The following is a 19,026-nucleotide window of genomic DNA, read 5'->3' as shown; positions in this document are numbered from 1 at the left end:
TCTGCAGCCCTGAGGTCCTGTCCTCTCTGTCTTTAATTCCCCACCTGTGTGAAGGCCTCTGTGTTCAGAGAATCCACTTCCTGTGCGTCAGTGCGATGCCACAGAAAGTGCCTGACTTGCAAACAGAGCAACTGGATTTGAATCTTTTCTCTGCTACACACCAGCTGTCTGACCCTGGACAAGGCACTCTGCTTCTCTGGATTTCTGCTTTCCCATATGTCACATAAGGAGATTTGTTCACTTAAAAGAAAATGCTGTGAGCATCTATTCTGTTCAAAGCTGTGAAAGACACAGACATGAATAAAACAAGTTCCTTCACAAAAAAAAAGAATATAATCTTTCAGTCCCTTTCTGGGACTAAGATTTTTCTTCCAGTTGCTAAAATAAAACTGCTGATTGTAGATATGGAGTTTACAATAGAAAGGTGTATGTCTGTCCCCCCCCCCCCCGCCGCCCCCCGATGTATATGAAAGTCCTCGGCACACAGAACTCACTCCAGAAGTGGAGCTCTCTTCTTCCTGGTCTGAGCTTCAAAACTGGGATCCTGTGGAATTCTAACAAAACCTCCTTAGAAAGATCTGGCTGAGTTCAAGCCAGCTTGGGGCTGAACCAGCAAGTCAGACTGGGGTGAGTCTCACTGGTTCTTGCTAAGTCATTTGTGTTTCATTACACAATTTGCATACTGGTGAAACAGGTCAGTACTGTCCTCTGGCTTCATTTCCATTGCTCTTGGGAGCTCTCTGCTAAGAGTGAGAAGGAGGCTTTTGTCCTTCCTCTGTCCCTGCCCTCTTTCTTCCTGGAAGTCTGTCCAGATCGCTGACACCCATGGGAGAAACTTTCTCCCTTCTCCCATCTCCTCCATGGCTCAGGTTCACGTGCCTGGTGACTCTACGTGGTGCAGAACTGGGAAGTTATTCAACTACGTTCAGGACAAAGAGGAGTTTTTAGTTGACTTTTCTCCTCCTTTAGAAGGGAATCAGATCTTGTTTTCTGCCACTATCAGGGAGAGAAAAAGAAACTACTGGTTTGCTGAGCTCTTCGACACCGAGCGAAGTGCTTTAAATTATATCCCCTGCAATTGTTACAACCATCCTGGTAGGCAGACACCATTGTGCCCATTTTACAGATGAAGAGAGCAAGGCCAAGAGAGGCCATGTCACCTGCTCAAGGTAACAATGGGCCATGATTTCCACTGAGTAAGATTTGCCTCTTTTAAGTCCATGCTCTAACCACAGAACCACCTGTCTTCCTTAGGGAATTAGTGCTTTGCATGTCAAGTATTGGTCTTTTGTATTGGACTTCTGTCTCTGGAGAAGCAATCTGAGGGGACTATACAGGCGTCATGGACTAAAGGACAACCCGAATGGGGCATATGGAACTTCAGTCTCCTCTAATTCACCTGTCACACCCTTTTATAGCACGCACGTCTCAAACACAGGTGTATAGCTTTTGTAAGAGTTAGAATAGAAGAGTCTCTGACCTGATCTTAAGCTCAGGAGAGCCTGTAAACTGACTCAGAGCAGAGTTAATGACAGTCCTTTCCTCTGGGCTCCAATCCCTCAGTCCACCACTATCAGAGAACTTAGCCAACTGCTTTGCAACTATTTAAATATTTTTCAGGCTTTCCTCACAAAATGTGAGCTCTTTTGGTGTCCCCAGCTGCTCACACAAGGTCTGGCACAGAACAGGTACTCAGAAACTGCTGGATGGATGGATGGATGGATGGATGGACGGATGAGGCAGGCAGGAAGAAGAGGAAAAACATCTGGTGCTGTGGTTTATCCCCCCTTGGAAACAACAATCTTGTTCCCAGAAGGGGTTTCACCAGACACTCCCAGGATCTGTGGGCATGTGTTGTGGGCCTACCAGACCCCACTGCTCCAGGATTCTAAACATGTTGAACAAAAGCTCAATGACTAACAACCAGAGGCCAGAGAACATGGCTATCAGAGCACAGCCACTTCCCTGGTACCCAACAAAGCCTCTGACACATCCACAGTATTCACGGGCACCACAGTGAAGAGTCCAAAGGCAAACAGTTCAGCAAAGAGGCAGCAAAGGCCTTCCCTACATCACACAGGCCCTCTGTGATCTATCAAGTCAGTAATGAGGAGATGAACAAAGTTCTGATTGGAATGGAAAAGGAGCACGGCCTGGGAGTGTCAGAAGACGCGGGATTCATCCATCCATCCATCCATCCATCCATCCATCATCCATCCATCCATCCGTTCATTCGTTCATCACTCATTGCATACTTAAGTATCAGACACTGGGAAGTGAGAAACAGCAGTGAATCAAGAGACCAAAAACCTCTCCTTCATGAAGCTTATAATTTATCTGGTGGAGATACACAAAGAGTATGTCAGATGGTGAGAAACTGGGGGAGAAAATAAGGCTGCAAAGGGAGTTAGGGAGTATAGGAGGGGGCTTCCAGGAAAGGCTTCTCTGACAAAGTGTCCTGAGGAAGGGGAGGGGCAAGGCGCAGATTCCCAGGAGAGGAGCTCGGCAGTCCGAGAAAGGCCTCACTCGAACTTGCTGCTGGAGGAGCTGGGGCTGACGACCCCCAGGTCTTCTCAGCTCTCACTGCACCCTCCACGCCCTGCTTCCTACCAGCCATCAAAGCCCCACTCAACTGAACACCTGCAGATCCCACACCACCATCCTCCTTTCCACCTGTGCACCTGGCAGTCCTTCCAACCCTCCCACCATCCCGTGACTACCTAAGAGAAGCCTTCCCCGGCTTCTGCTCCCCACTCCAGCTTAGCCAGGGTGCCACAATTCTGAGCTTCCATAATAACCTATACACCCCGGGCCCTCCTGTAGCATGGACAAGACTATCGTCACTGTCCACCTGTTCCTCTAGACTGAACTCCCCAAGGGCCATGCCCATGCCTTGCCCATCGCTATATCCCCACCCCTGGCATGGGGCTTGGTGCATAATAGCCACTCACTAAATACATGCTGAATGATGAATGTTGAAAGCATAGGTGAGTTCCTTGAGGGCAGGGCCCAGGTCTGATTCATCTAGCAGCCCCAGAAGGCAGCAGCCTGCCTGGTACAACAGAGGTAACTCCAGGTGTGCTATGTGAATTGGTGCCTGGCTCCTGTGTTGCCACTTTATCCAGACAGCCAGGCCATCCTCAATCCCTGACCATGGAGGCGTGGGGCCAATCCAGATGTGGTCCTCTGGAGTTTAGACCAGGGCTCAAGGGTAGGAAGCACCGTTTATGTTTATATAGGCTGCGGGATTTCTCTGATTAGAATTTGCATTAATCTCTGACAGGCCTTAACCTCATCCTTAAGCTTCCATGCCCAGAGATAATTTGGTGTTTGGAGCATGGTTTTTCCAAGCTATCCATTTTACAAATCAAAACCTAATATGGAGCGCCCCCCAAAGCCACGGGAGGCTCTAGACGGTGGCTGGCACTGAAAGGCCTGGCGAAGGGATGGCTGGCGCTTCTGGTCCGCCACTCTCTGAACTCCACGGGAATCTGGGCAAAACTGTCTCTGAGTGCCTCCCATCTTCTCTTTCAGCACGTGGTCCCAACTGCTTTTAAATAGAACCACAGAGATTGAGAATCAGAAGACACCTTCTAATTCCACTCTTACATTTGACGGATGGGGAAAGCAGGGCCTAGAGAAGAAAAGTGGCAACAACTCTGCAAAAACAGACACAATTGTCTCCCCTTGACAGATGAGTATACTGAGGTTCGAAAACCTAAGTAATCAACTCCCAGTTCCACAGCTAGTAATTGGCATGGCCAGAGTCACCCAGGTCTGTCCAACTCTAAAGGCAAACACTGTCAATGCCATGCCCAGCCGGTTCAAACGGGCTTCTTCCCAAGGCTCCAGAGAAGCTGTGGATCACAGGCTGCCTTCATAAAAGCCCACGGGGCTCTGTGGGAGGCCGAGTGCAGCGCCAGCACTTCCTGCAGCCCAATATAAAAGCCCTGTGGGAGGAGTCTAGGGGCTTCTCTGATGGACTGCAGGATTTCCCACTTCCCCAGACAGGAGGCAACGGTGTTCTTCAAAATTCCTTTAGAAAGCTTTGCAAATTGGACTTTCAAAGAGTTGAGATTTCTGTGTAATATCACATAAAAAGGAGCCCTGGTGAAGGGCACTGTCCTCCTTACTTCTTAGCCCTTACCTGCAGAGGTTGTTTTAAGACAAGATAATCTTAGAGCTAAAAGGAGAGCCCTGTGTTTGCACGTTGTATATGTGGGTATCTGTGAGTTGTGAATGTGTGTATGTTTGCAAGAGCTCTGAAGAGTGTGCAGTGTGTGCATGGGGGAGTGTGTGTAAAAATATGCTTCAGAGATGAAGGATTAAGGAGGCTGTCTTCTTTCTTCTTCTTTCGTCCTTCCCTCCCTCCCTCCCTTCCTTCCTTCCTTCCTGGAATATAAAGGCACTGTAATTTTTTCCTCCCTTAAACATGCAAATAAACATTCAATCACAATCTACTCCTCACCCATCACCCCCACAGGGAGCTCTTGCTATAATCATAGCTTCCAGGAGGTGATGGGTGCTGGGGGTAGGGGGGCATCTCACCCATTAAAGCAGATCTGAAGAAAGGCAGGTCACCTTCAAGCGACATTGAAATTAGGGTTGGAGCTTATATTCTGTAAGTTTATCCTGCAGAGGTTTGTTTGGCCTTATTTTTTGTCGTGCAGCACAATGAAAAGAACATACAACGATGCTGGGGTCATGAGGACCGGGCTTCGAATACCTCTTAGATTCAGGTTTGTTTGTTTGTTTGAAACTGAAAACAGTGTAATCAAAACACATCTCATGGGCTTCCCTGGTGGCGCAGTGGTTGAGAGTCTGCCTGCCGATGCAGGGGACACGGGTTCATGCCCCGGTCTGGGAAGATCCCACATGCCGTGGAGCAGCTGGGCCCGTGAGCCATGGCCGCTGAGCCTGCGCGTCCGGAGCCTGTGCTCCGCAACGGGAGAGGCCACAACAGTGAGAGGTGCACATACCGTCAAAAAACAAAACAAAACAAAACAAAAACCACATCTCACCGGGTTATTGAGAGAATCGAAAGGTATAGCTTGAGTGCGACACAGTGCCTGGCACCTAGAAGGTACCAGAAACCTGTCAGCACTTTTACTTTACAAAACACTGAAATATATTTTGTAAAATTGCTTCCAGCCCTGGGTAAAACATAAATGGAACAGGAAACAAAATATTGCTGCTAAATAGTCCTTCCTAAGAGCAAAGCAAAAACTAAAACAACAACAACAAAAAATGAAGAATGGTTGGAAGTGCTCTCCATGAATTTTTAAAATCCACATTTAATGTTTTTAGAGGTCGGGGCCTACCTCTTAGCTCTGTATCCTAGGTAACAGGAAGCCTGGAGGCCTCCAGACTTGGAAAGGATTGGGGGAAAAAACAAAACACAACAAAAAAAACCTCTCTGCTGTTTTTCCAACTCCTAATTATGCTTTTCAAATAAGTTGAAATCAAAATGTTCTTTTTCCAAACAGCTTATGCTCCTCCGAGCTACATCTGACCTTTCAGCGCCTTCTCGCTCTGAACTCCATCAAAGCAGCCAAAAGCAGGAAGTGCTTTGGCACACGGACCTCATTCAAGGGGAAAGGAACGGCAGTGGGACCATATTTAATTGACAAAGAGAAACAGACCGGCGGCTGTCTGTCTGTGTGGCAGCTGGAGGGGAGCAAGGCGCTTCACCTGCACCATCCCGGCATCTCCAGGAAGCATGGCATGGCGAGGCCAACAGGGGACCTCAGACCATGGCTCTACCACTACCTGAAGGTCCTCCAACACACTACTGATCCTCTCTGGGCCTTGGTCTCTGGATCTGAGCAGTGGGGCCAAGGATTTTCTCCTTCACTGTGCTATTATGAGGTCACGTGTGCTCAGGGATGCAGAAGGATTCTGTAAAACTCAAAATCACTCCGTAGTCACACAATGATTTTTAAAGCCCTTCCATCAGTAGAGGGTGGGGGAGGAATGGCACGGAGAACATTACGAGGAATTCGAGCACAAGGCATGGATTTGAGCGACAGTTCTGGTGTCTACGTAAACTTTGGCAGTTTGCTTTAATTCTCTAAGACTTACTGAGTAATCCTTTCCCACAGTAGAGATAATATTACTTATAACATAAGGCTTCTGAAAGGATCAACTGAGTTCATGGATTTTCAGAAAACGGTGCTTATTACCATAAAATGTTATACAAGTGTCTTTATCACTTAATCATTCCAAAATGGGTGCTCAATCCTTATCAAGCAGCCATGGTAAATATTATTTTTATTTGAAACATGGGAAAAGTCTGGAAAGTGAAACAACTTCTGCTAACTCAGTGGCAGAGCTCAGAATAGAAGCTAATTCTTCTATCTAACCTCTTTTTCAAAGATTTCTCAGTGAAGTCTGTCCCTAACGATTCTGACGGCTCTTTGCACAGACAGGATTGAAGCTGGGGCTGGACTCCACTGGAATCAAAGTACTTACCACCAAATACAGCATGGTGTACATGGAGAAGGAGGCGTGGCCAGAGAAGAAGGACCTCCTGTAAGAGCAAGAGAGGGCAGTGTAAGGGCCATATTCACATCCCGGGTACATGTCCGTGCATCTTCCCTCCCTAGACAGTGACCCCGAAAGCAGCGCTGCCTTGTTCATTTTTGCATCCTTGGTAGCGGATTGCCCGGAACCTAGCGGGCACCCATGAATGTGTGAATAAACGAAACAAAGAAAGAAAGAATGAACGAATGGACTTAGCAATGCTCTATTGTAACTGTTTATTTACTATCTGTCTCAATCATCTGACTGTGAGTTCCTTAAGAATGCGGACTCTGCTTTATTCACCCATCTAAACCGGGGCCCAGCTCTGAACTTGGTACCCTACTAAGTAGGTGCTCACTGAACTGCCTACAGCAAAGGCATGGACACAGTGCCACGGGAGGTGGGGTCTCACCTGGCTTCCTGGACTTTGCTGTCGTCGCCTCTGCATTTGTAGTTTTGAATGTAGCCCTCGGAGCAGTTGATTTGACTGAAATCAGGGTTGCAGACGCTCAAGAAGTGAGGACGCAGGCGCCCTATGGAGACTTTGGCAATGTCTGTGAAGGACTGGCTGATGGCGCAGCCAAAGAGGAAGCAGCCCACTTGCTTATAGAGGGCTGCCACATAGGGATTCTGAATCGTGGACCGCGACTTCTCCTTCAGGTAGTAGATGCGGTAGAATTCCCCTGTGATGATCTGAAAGACGATGGATGGGGGCTTAGGCAGTATCAAGACCCAGCAACAAAAGTGAGGCTGTAAAGGATATTTACTGACATAAGAGATATTCAGTACATAACTCCAAGTTATAATCTAGAACATCCCAATTTTCTATTGAAGAAGTATACAGACATAAATAGGCACGGGAGAAAAGATTAATGTGCTAACACAGTCATTTTTTCCTTTTTTTAAAAAGTTCTACATGGCCATATAGTACTTTTGTAACAAGAAAAATATGCAGTCGAATATATTTATATGTAAATATATAATATATAAAAATACGTAATATATAAAAATATATTATACACACACACGCATATATTTTAAAACAAAGAGAGAGACAAATAATGACTTAGCTATTGAAGAATCAAGGTCATGGTCTGAGGGCCTAAGCACGTTTCTGGATTCTGGGATTTGGGGTAAAGGATCACCAACAATGATGTAACTTTACACCAGGCCTCGATCCGTGCCATGTCGAGCCACAGCCGAGGTTTCTGTGGGAAAGGGCGAATGCCCCCAGACCCAGTCCTGGGTTTGAATCCAGGCTCTGCCACCTACCTGGCGTCCTTCTGAAATAACTTAAATCTCTGCAGTTACTGCCGGAAAGGTGGTAACATGGATGGGAAATGCCCCGTTGGGTCATAGAAAGTGATTCTTTCATTTTACTCTTTAGAAGTAGCGCGTGATGAAAAGAACACTGGCCTACAAACCAAGAAACTTTATACAAGGCGCTTCAGATCATGCCCTTCCTCCATCCCACAGTGCCTACTCCTTTATGCTTAAAATATGGGGCGATTTATCACTACTTTAAAGAGAAAAAAAAAATATGGGGCGATTTATCACTACTTTAAAAAAAAAATATGGGGCGATTTATCACTACTTTAAAGAGAAAAAAAAAGGGCCACCAACTATTGATTATCTATTGCATACCAGTATTTACTTTTTATACACTTTATTTTATGAACTCCTCAGGACCACCAGGAGGTGGACTGAGGCTGGCGGAGGGAAAGCACCTTAACCAAAACTGTCGGGTTTTACATTAAGAACGGGGGGTGGGCAGCTGACTCAAAACGCCTCTGCTGCCTACACAGCCGAGGACCAATTCTGCGCGGGTGATGCACCACCACACAGCCTGCTGCCCTTGTCTTAACTCCACGGCACAGCCCTGGCCACTTCCTGGATGCAACCAGAGTCCAGGGACAGCGATGTTCAACTCACCACTCACCACAAAGTCCCTTTCACACTTCCTCACAGGGAAGGCTGATGAGCCACACTTGCCCTTTCAGGGAACAGAGAGCATGTTCACAACCACAGGGGAGGCAATAGACTGACACATCCGGGCAGTCCTTCTCAAAGTGTCCCGTCATTCTTTTACAGCTGGGGAAGGCGTCGAGGCTAGGGATCTGATCCAAGACCAGGGCTCCCAAGTCTGGGGGGAGGATGGCCATGAAATTCCAGCTGGGCCCAGGGGCGCGGCGAGCAGGTGCAGTCGTGACAACAGCTACCAGCACGCTAACGTTTATACAGTGATTCTGTGTTCATAAATACTTGATATTTCTAAGTGCTACCCTTTGGTTTCCTAGATCATATTGAGTTTCCTAGATCATATGACTCTATATTAGAGAGAGCTGATCAAAGGCCAGTCTGGTCTGGCATCCTGGCTTAGCCACTCCCTGGGAGAACAGGACGATCCGATGAATGAACAAATGAATGAAAGGGAGCAGGATGGTGGTCCTCACAGTTGTTTTATTGCAAAATTGGAAATGTCATCTAAACATTACTAAGAGTCCTTTGACAACATGCTGCAGAGATTAAAATCTGAGAAGCCTAGCCGGTCATAAATGAAAGGCTCCATTATATATGGAAGAAACTGAGGTCCAAATTAACTCACATCTAAAGATTAGACCCAGGTGTTCTAACCCTCCACCCAGCATTCTTTCCTACCATTCATGGTCTAATTCCCCTTTTGAACCTGTTTATACTTTTACCCTATGTAACCTTACAGGCTAACACATTCCAGATGTTTGTTACCACCATCATGTTCTCTCTTTCTTATTCTTCTTTATTTATAAATCATGCCCACGTGACGTTAGACCTTGGGGGGAAAAGCACTAAACTAGGAGTCAAGAGGCCAGGGCTCGAGTCCCTACTCACTGAGTGACTTGGGATAAGTTAGCTTCTCCATTTGCAAAACGAGGGCACTAGACTCCGTGATTCATTCCTTCATAACGGCAAAGACATTTATTCCCAGCTCTCCTGTGCCACCTCCACCAGTAGCCTCCTAACCAAACAAAGGTAATAATTAGTAGCAGAGGAACGGTACTTCCTCGGAGACGACACCACAAGCAAGGAGCAGAACCAAAGCCCCATGAATGATCCCTGCCCTTGGATTGCTCCCGAGTTCCTTGAGCCATCCACTGCCACAGATTAAGAAACTGTTTCTAAATCGGCATGGCCTGAGCATGATTTCCTATCTGATGCTGAAAAAGAACATGTGGGTTCCCACTGCACATCAGCATCTCTTACATCATTTTATTGATGAATCTCAGGGGAGTCGCCTCTCTGCGTCAGCCGTCTTAGGGAGAAAGGGTTTGATTACACCTCAAGGACTGTTTTCAGCTCTAACATCCCTTCATTCTAAAACTGCAGTTTTCAGTGCCACAGTCTCGCAAATAGCAAGCTGCTAATTAAAATGCTTCCTCCTCTCGTGGGAAGATGAAAAAGAGAATGTGTGATGGCCCCTAAAATTCCCAATAACCACCCTAATAATACTAGCAATCTTTTATGTTTCTTTAGCAACGTACAGTTTCACTTAATCTGCAACCTGTGAAGACAATATACCCAGTTTACAGGTGGGAATACTAAGGCACTGAGAAATAATGACTCATCTGAAGGATGTGAGGCTAGTAAGCTTACAGTGTTAAGAGCAGAGCCCAGGCATTCTGACTCTCAAGTTGAAAGACACACAGAAGAAATACATCGAGATCATTTTATTATTTCTATTGTTATTAAAAACAATTTCCACTGTAGAATGGCAACTGCATATTTTCGAGGACAGGACCAGGCTGAAGCCATTTAGCAGACACATGACTCCAGGACCACATGGCTTCTGGGGCAGCCCTGACAGATCTTGGAGTTAATGAGCAACAAATTATGTATTTTCTCCATCCCCTTGTACAGAAGGGTCGGGGAGTCGACAACACAGCCATAAATCATCATTATGAACCAGCCGGGTTTGGCTTCTTGTAATCCTAACCCTTAAAAGACCATTTAATGAAATTCGGGCTGCCCAAATACCTCGCTTCTGCAGAAGAGGCGAGGGCTTAAATTGTTCTCCAACACGTTACACACGTAACTCTGGAGTTCCAGATTTACTGCTTTCGGACTTTATTCATTACTCACAATGTTTTTATTCCCCGGTAATAAAATAAGCTCTTCCCTCCCCCTCCCTCTCCCCCCCTGCAAAGGCTCTGTCCCCACTCGGGCCCATACTCCTGCCCCTGGAGCCCTCATTTCTGCTTCAGTCAGCAAGGTTATGATATGTAAATTTCACGGCTGAGAAAAATGCCTTCAATGTGGATCCCTTTCTGAAACAGCAAGCAACAGATTCTGGGGGTGATGGCAGGCTGCCAGCGAGCAGAGAAGAATTCTCCCCTACCTGCCTCTTAAAGTACTTGGCACAGAATCTGGAAACTAATAAAGTGGGAAAGCATTGCAATTAAGCTACGAGTGGAGAGAAAGGGATCAGTCAATCAGTCCTTGCCCGAGAATGGCCGCAGTCTGGAGGGAGGGAGTCTCCAACTCTCAGACAGCTCCTCTTCCTGTCTTTTCTGGTGTACAAGAGCTCAACTGGCCACATATTCACAAATATTGAACTGTTCCGGAGGGGAAATTTGGAGATACATTAGGAGAGACATTTTGGAAAGAAGAGAGCACATGGTGGTGAAAGAAGCACTGACTGTGGAGCCAGAAAAACCTTGGTCTGAATCCCATCTCTTACCTTGGACCTAGATAAGTGACTTCACCTCTCTGGGCTTAGGTCTCCTTGTCTATGAAATAAGAGTAATATCTTGCCATGTACACACTACTATAGTTAAAATAGATAGCCAACAAGGACCTACTGTATAGCACAGGGAACTCTGCTCAATATTCTGTAATAACCTAAATGTGAAAAGAATTTGAAAAAGAATAGATACGTGTATATGAATAACTGAATCACTTTGCTGTACACCTAAAACTAACACAACATTGCTAATCAACTGTGCTCCAATATAAAATAAAATTTTTTTTTAAAAGCTCAAAAAAAAAAAAAAAGAGTAATCTCTACCTGACAGGATTGCCAGGGGATTCAAGAAGGTGGTATATCAGGGGCTTCCCTGGTGGCACAGTGGTTGAGAGTCCACCCGACGATGCAGGGGACACAGGTTCGTGCCCTGGTCCAGGAAGATCCCACATGCCGCGGAGTGGCTGGGCCCGTGAGCCATGGCTGCTGAGCCTGCGCGTCCGGAGCCTGTGCTCCGCAATGGGAGAGGCCACAACAGTGGGAGGCCCGCGTACCGCAAAAAAAAAAAAAAAAAAAAAAAAAAAAAGAAGGTGGTATATCAAATGCCTAGCACCTAGCAGAAGAGCCATGCAAACATTGTTTTTTTTTCTGCCCTTGGAAAAAAGAGAAACAAAAAATTAACACAGGCATACCTCATTTTATTGTGCTTTGCAGATATTGTGGGGTCTTTTTTGTTGTTTGTTTTGTTGTTGTTTTTTTTTTACAAACTGAAGGTTTGTGGCAGCCCTGCATTAAGCAAGTCTATCGGCACCATTTTTCCAACAGCATTTGCTCAATTCGTGTCTCTGTGTATTACGTTTTGGTGATACTCGTAATATTTCCAATTTTTTCATTATTTCATTATTTCATAATTATTTCATCATTATTATATTTGTTATTGTGATCTGTGTTCAGCGGTCTTTACTGTTACCACTGCAAAAAGCTTATGATTCCCGCAAGCCTCAGATGATTGTCAGCATTTTTTTAGCAATAAAGTGCTTTTTAATTCAGGCATATACATTGATTTTTAGAGATAATACGATTGCACACTTAATACACTACGGTTTAGTGTAAACATAACTTTTACATGCACTGGGGAAACAAAATGTCGTGTGACTCGCTTTGTTGCAATATTCACTTTATTGCGATGATCTGCAACCGAACCTGCAATATCTGTAGGAAATGCCTGTACTTTTATACAAGTACATCTTTTCCAAGACAGTTCTAAGAGCCCCTTGGAAAGGACCATTCCACACTATAGAATGTGGAAGTACCACCCCTCCAGGGTAGAACCAGAAAATATGGGTATGGAGATGTTGGTTTTGACCATTTTATCTAGGATGCCTTTTTCAGGGGAACAAAGCAGAAGGGAAGTCTAAATCCCAGAGAGCGAGGGCTGTTTACAACAGTCCCCTCTATAGATTTTCCCAAGAAAAGGCTTTTGCACACAGTGTCCCAACAATCCATCTTTCAGAGCCTGAGGACTCATCTTCTTCCCCTGCTGAGTTCGAAGGACAAACTTCCCTATATTCTGATCTGCTTGAATGATAACATCTGCACAGCCTGTTATGGCTCACAAAACATTTCCCTATCCACTGTTATCTGCTTCTCACAACACCCTATGGATTACTAAATTATTATCCATACTTGGTGAGTATGACGAAGGCCAGAGAGGCCATTGAATCACCCTCAGGTACAAGGCAATGGGCAGTGGCAGGGCTGTCGCTGCAGCCTGGGCTTCCCGTGTTCTGTCCAATGGTGTCAAGCTAGCGTTCTCTTAGAAGCCCTAGCAGGTGGTGGCAGGATGGATGTCTCCAGGGAGACAGACGTTCCTTGAGCACCTGGGAAGGTCATGTAACCCTGTCAGGCACGTGCACATCTAGATCCCTGCCAGCCACAGAGCACCAAGCTCCCCCTTCACATCTCAGCTCTGTGGATTAATGAACTTCTCTCAGCCCAGAAGAGATTCATTCATTCAACAAACATTAAATGATGGAGAATAATGGAGAATCCTTTTCTTCACATTATTTCTCAGTCCCAAGGGAAAGGAAAAATGTAACGTATCTGGGTCCTGCTTCTAAGGATGGAGATACATGTAGCTGTGTTTTCTTTGAGCTGAATGCTCCATCTACTACAAAAAAACATGCAGTATCTTTCGTGACGAGAAATAACTGATGAGAAATTTAATATCCCATTCTTCTCCCACTAGGTTGTCTTCAACCTCTTGGCAGGAGATCAGTGCCTGACAGATCGGGAAAGGCAATGGGAACCTAAATCTGTCCAAGGCCACCAGTGGAGATTCTGGGCTTTATGGGTAGGTCAAAACTCCAATATCTAGAACAATGGACAGCAAAGAAGCCAGAGAGAGGTCACTATAGAAGCTATGAATGGTTGAAATCAGTAGTGGCTGCCCTAAGCCCACAAGCTTTACAAGGAAGGCAGTTTGAAGCGTGAAGCATCGTATTTTCCAAAGTCAGGGACTCACAGCCATGTGTCTCCTAGATGACCAGCTCTGCCTATCCATGCAAGAGTCTCCCGACTGTTCTCTCTGTAACATTGCCTATTGCCTACCTCTCGTTCCTTTTGACCTTGAATTTCCTAACGTCCTTAATATCACCACTGTGCTTTTCTTCCTATTTCTCAAACACCTTTCTTCTTCCAGTGGCTCCACTTTTGGGTTCTACCAGATAAAGGTAGGTCTTCCTGGGGTTGTATCCTTGCCTTTTCACTGTGATCTCAGCTGCTCCAATAGCTTCAATGATTACCTCTGTGAAAATGACCTTCAAAAGGGCACCTTTCTCTCTCTAGTTTCAGCTTACCATTTACCCCTATCAGTCTTGTTCCAATCTTCTGCCAAATCATCCAACTAGTTAGTTATCAAACCGATGTTATCAGCATGTCAACCTGACCAAGTCACACTCATTGCAACTTCTGCCCCAAACCTCACTTCTCTTCCCTTCATTTCTACTCAAGATGCCACCAAACATAGAACTGCAAAGACAGGAAATCTTAGACCCCTCCATCTCCTTTACCCCACTGTCATCAAATTCTGTTCATCTCACGTTTGCAAGGTGTGTCACATCCATTCTTGTCTCTCTCTTCCCCTTGTATTACCACCACTGTGGTTCGGGCCTCATCCTTAACCTTGGTTGGAAAATTGACCCAGTAGGCTGAAAATACTTTCATCAATCTCTAGGCAATTAACTGGAGTAAAAAGTCCTCAGCACTCAAGGAGTTTCACAGTCTTGCAGTTATCTCTTCCTACTTTATCTTTGTCTACTCCCTTACACTCTAGTTCTCCAGCCAAACGGGTCTGGCTCGACTACTCTTGAAAACACCCTATTGTTTCAGTCATGGTGAAGCCATCCCCTCTGCCTGGAGTATCAGGATCTCTGATGAAAGTCTCGCCTCTGCTTCAAAGTAGAGCTCAAGTGCCGACGAGTGCACTGGGTTAGAGTTTGGGCTCTTTGACTCAGGAGTCTTGGACAACTGAGCTCTAGGACTCTCAGCCCTCCTATGTGTACAAAGGGGGATGATATGATGACAGTATCAAGAGCTCAAGGGTTGTTGTGATATTAAATGGGACAAGTGCTCCATGAAGGATGATGATGATGGCGACGATGAAGCCTTCACCAATGAAAACAACCTTCAGTGATCTTCCTCTCAACTCCCATAGCACTTTATTTACCCCTTAGACCATCTATAGCATTTGGCCTGTTTTGTCCTTGAAGCTCTCACCTCTCTGGGGCCCACCACCCTGCACAGCCCTGACTCTCCTCTAGCTCTCAGACCAATTCTTTAGTCTCCTTGAGGATCTAATGGTACAGTCAGTCTTATACTTGCCCTGCTTCCCCTTTATACCATAAGCTCCAAGGACAGTATCTATGTCTTGTCTATCAGCTTCTAGGCCAAGAGGAAGCCTAGAAGCTGCCTGCCTGTTCTAAGGAAGGTCTCACCCAGAGATTCTGCACAAACCACTTGCTACAAAACACCATCCCACACTGTCAACCTCGGGCAGCCATCTGCCCGGTGCTCTACATGTTTCGTCTTCCTCTATACATTGAGCTCTCTACACCAGGAACTAAAGATTTTCTAGCTTACTAAATAAAGAGCACTCTGCATAGCCCCTAGCACTGAGGGGGTCTTCAAGGTCAGTTCACGCGCTGGCTCTGAAGCCAGACAGACCTGGGTTTTCATTCCTGCTCCCCATTCATTAAGCAGAGTAACCTCACACTAGCCACATCGCCCTTGTAAGCCTCAGGACCTTCCCTCATTTGTAAAATGGGGTAAATAATACCTACCCCCTGTAGCTGTTGAAGAGGACTTAAGATAAGGCATATTAGTTTCGGGCCCACTAGATAGTTCACCAATGGTATCCGATCCTCTACCCCATCCCCTAACACTAACTCACGCAAACAGATTTCCCAGCCCCCTAAGCATTATCACTTTAAGTGGAGAATATCACCACCTTCATATTCGACACATATTCCAAATAAACCTGAACCCTTAAGAGTGATAGTAACTAAGGAAGAATTTCTGCAGAGTATGGGGCGTGGAGGGGAAAGGGAGAAACCTAAATCCTAACCTCCATGCCTGTGTTTGTTATATCGCAAATAGGGCCCCTTCCCCCACCTCACCCCCAGGGGTAAGAAGGTCTCAGAAGAACTCTGTAGCTGTCTGATCCGGGATGACACAGTTGAAGGATTAACAGGGCCACTCTCTGTTGGTGGTCTTGATAATTGCACAGATGTAGTGGATTGTAAACTGGGGAACTGGGTCTCCCACCAAGGCACCACTGGGCCAGCTCGACTTCATGTTTTTCAGAGTTGAAGACTCGACTAACCTTTAATGAGGAAGCAATCTTGGGGAACCTTGTTTTCTTGGCAGTGCTCTCTCAGATAAAGGGAGATGGCGGGGTGGGGAGGAAGTAATGAAGTCCAGATGTGGGCAAACTGAAGCCTGATCCTGAATAAACAAGTCTCGGAGCTATAAGCTCTTCTTCTTGTCTCTCCAGCTAGAAATGTGCATGTGGTAGAGAGCAGGCCCCCACGTGCATCAGGGACCACAGGGAAGATTTTAGGAGATAAACAGGACACTTGTCGCTGCTTCCTAGGTCCTCTGACATCTTTTGGCCTAATGCTTGTGAGTTTCTGCCCAAAATGCATGACCTCCTCTGTGATTTTCACAAACATATATATTGAGCACCCAAGTCTGTGCCTTGCACTAGCAATACAAAATCAAATCAGACCGGTCCCTACCGTGATGCAGCTAGCAGGATAACGAGGAAATAGACAATCAAACAGACATGACAGTTCAGCACAGTGACTGCAACGATAGCGGTGGGCCCGGGGACCTCTGGGACCTTTGGAAGGTGGGGGGAGGAGGCAGCCAAGGGATGCTTCCTGGAGAAGAGGTGATATTTGCTTGGTGTTTATTTAGTACTTACCATGTGCAGGAGGAAAAGACCTGATCTCTGCCTTGCAGGAACCTGTTATCTAGCTGGGAGACAAGATGTGGACACATTACAAGGCGATGTGTATTGAAGGTGCTATTCGTCTGCTTGAGATGGGGCAGCTTCTGGAAGTTTAGCGACAAGAGACAACACACAGATTGTTGGGCTGAGGTTCAACACGGCATCCCCAGCACCTGCCATGCCCTGGGGGCTTGATAAGTAATTGTGGAAGGGGAGGCAGCCTTTAGAAGGTAGCAGTGGTGTCATTATTTTTCTTAAAAGCCTTGCCTTAGGATCCAGAGGACTACTGGTCTGGCCCTGCCACTCCTTAGTTATGGGAAAGTCACTTCCTATCTCGATTCCCAGTTGCCTTAGCTGTACCAATCTACCCCCTAGAATCACTACCAAGTACAAGTGAAAGAATATGCATACGAAGGCGGCTTTGTATGCACAGTACAAAGGCTACGGTAGACACTACAGAAAAGAAAAGGCTGATTCTCACTGATGACACACATACTGTCACTTGATTTGACTCCCAGAACTAGCCTATGGCGTTGGTGAACCATTGTCACCAATTTACAGTAAAGGAAGGTATAGCTCTTTTCCAAAGGGGTCCATGGATTGCTCGAAGTTGACGGACAAGTCACAGAATGGATAAGCTCAGAAGTCAGGCCGTGAACCTCAATCAGATGATGACAAAGCCTGAGCTTTTTCTCTAGTTAGGAATATCATGACAGAGGTCAAAATCAATGGGATCTGAGGAACAGTAGTGTTTTTACGGCCAGAGGGAGAAGGGGATTCACTTGTGATTCATCATGCTTCAACTCCTCGATATTAAGAATCTTTATTAAACCCCTTTCAGGGTCTGACCAAGGCAAGCACTGAGCTCATGTTTATTTAAAAAGAATACTAAGCATTTTTCCATATTAAGATCTTTGCCCGTAATTCTCTTCACAGCGCGGTACAAGGCAAATCGAGAGAAGGCTAGATAGGAAATGATATGTACTGCTTTCGCTCCTGATCTCACTGCTGTAGAGTCACTAAACCCTTACAAGGCAGGGATAGGAACCACTGCCTTGTGGATTTAGAAGGAATTCCTATTATGCTATAATTCCAGAATCTGTGATACATCTGAAAAAGAGGTCAAAATGACTAGATTTTTCCACATCTCCTGCCATAGAAAGGTGTCTGCTTTCTCTATAACTTCTGATTCGTGCATCTCTAAACCACACTCTAAACCCCGTTGGCATGCGATTCCTTTGTTGTGGGGACTCCTCAGACTGGAACAAGGGCATCCTAATCAGTAAAGGCTTCTCGTGTTGTTTTAAACAAATCTGACATTCGGTGGGAGGAGACCGGGGCGGCAAGCAGCAGGATGATTAGATTTCCAGCTCTGGGTACCCCCTCCACCCTCCCTGACTGTCATTCACGCCCTCTGATCAGAAGCAGATTCTGGCCGGGGCCAGCCAGGCTCTCTGGCCGGTCACAGTGGGAGAGAGGGGTTGCTATCGTTGTTGAATTCAAGTCGTATAGCTTTTCCAGAATTGAGAATATATATGAATGGGAATTAGTCACTTTTCCTCTGAGGTCTTTGCTTTTCCTTTTTCCCCTGAGTGCTCCGGTCCTTAATGGCAGGTGAGCAGGCAAGCAGACCTCATTAGGAGCCCACCTCTCACACATGCCTCCAGCTGAAATGCAGGGGCAGCTGGATCAAGAGGTAAAAGTTTTCTTGCAAAGAGCACTGGAACGAGAGTCAAGAGACCCGGTTTCTGACGAATAAACTACAAGGAAAGAGCGGGAGATGTGACGAGTGCAAAGGCTGGAAGTCATTTCCTGATCCTACTTATACCGGGTATGAGGTCTTGGCTAAGTCACTTCACAACTTTTTGACTGTTTACTCATTTACAATAAAAATAGTGAACATTTACCTACTATACTGCTTGTGTCGGGCCTAAGTTACTTTAGCTCATTTATTTCTGAAAAGCTTCATAAGTAGACATATAATGTCCATTTCACAGATGAGCCCACTGAAGCGCAGTGAGGTTCATTAATTTGCTACACGTTCCATAGCAGAGGAGCTCAGGGATGAACCAGCGCTTATGACTTTAACCCCATGAGAAACTGAGACACCAGAAAACCTCGTGCCAGGGTGGCGGGGATTCTACGAGGGCAAAAGGCTTGAACACGGTCTCAGGTTTCCATGGCACAACGGTAGCCCCTGACAAAGGACACCAATTATTACCGCATTTGCTTGGCTGGGCTTTTTCAGAACCAGAGGGAAGCCCCAACAAACCTA

The 19,026-nt window shown here is 46.0% G+C and overlaps 1 protein-coding gene across 1 annotated transcript in view; it reads right to left on the bottom strand.

The window, feature by feature from the left end:
- The window catches only part of PLPP3 (phospholipid phosphatase 3), an 82,980-nt gene that overhangs the window by 19,867 nt on the left and 44,087 nt on the right, over window positions 1–19,026 (bottom strand). The window contains exons 3-4 of the mRNA XM_030870279.3: window positions 6,935–7,215; window positions 6,472–6,529 (exon numbers count right to left, since the gene is read on the bottom strand). Of these exons, the coding sequence (XP_030726139.1) occupies window positions 6,472–6,529; window positions 6,935–7,215 (339 nt within the window). The remainder of the gene's footprint in view (window positions 1–6,471; window positions 6,530–6,934; window positions 7,216–19,026) is intronic.

This window comes from Globicephala melas, chromosome 1 (genome assembly GCF_963455315.2).
Source record: "Globicephala melas chromosome 1, mGloMel1.2, whole genome shotgun sequence".
Classification (NCBI taxonomy): Eukaryota; Metazoa; Chordata; class Mammalia; order Artiodactyla; family Delphinidae; genus Globicephala; species Globicephala melas.
This window is presented reverse-complemented; position numbering and strand designations above follow the sequence as displayed.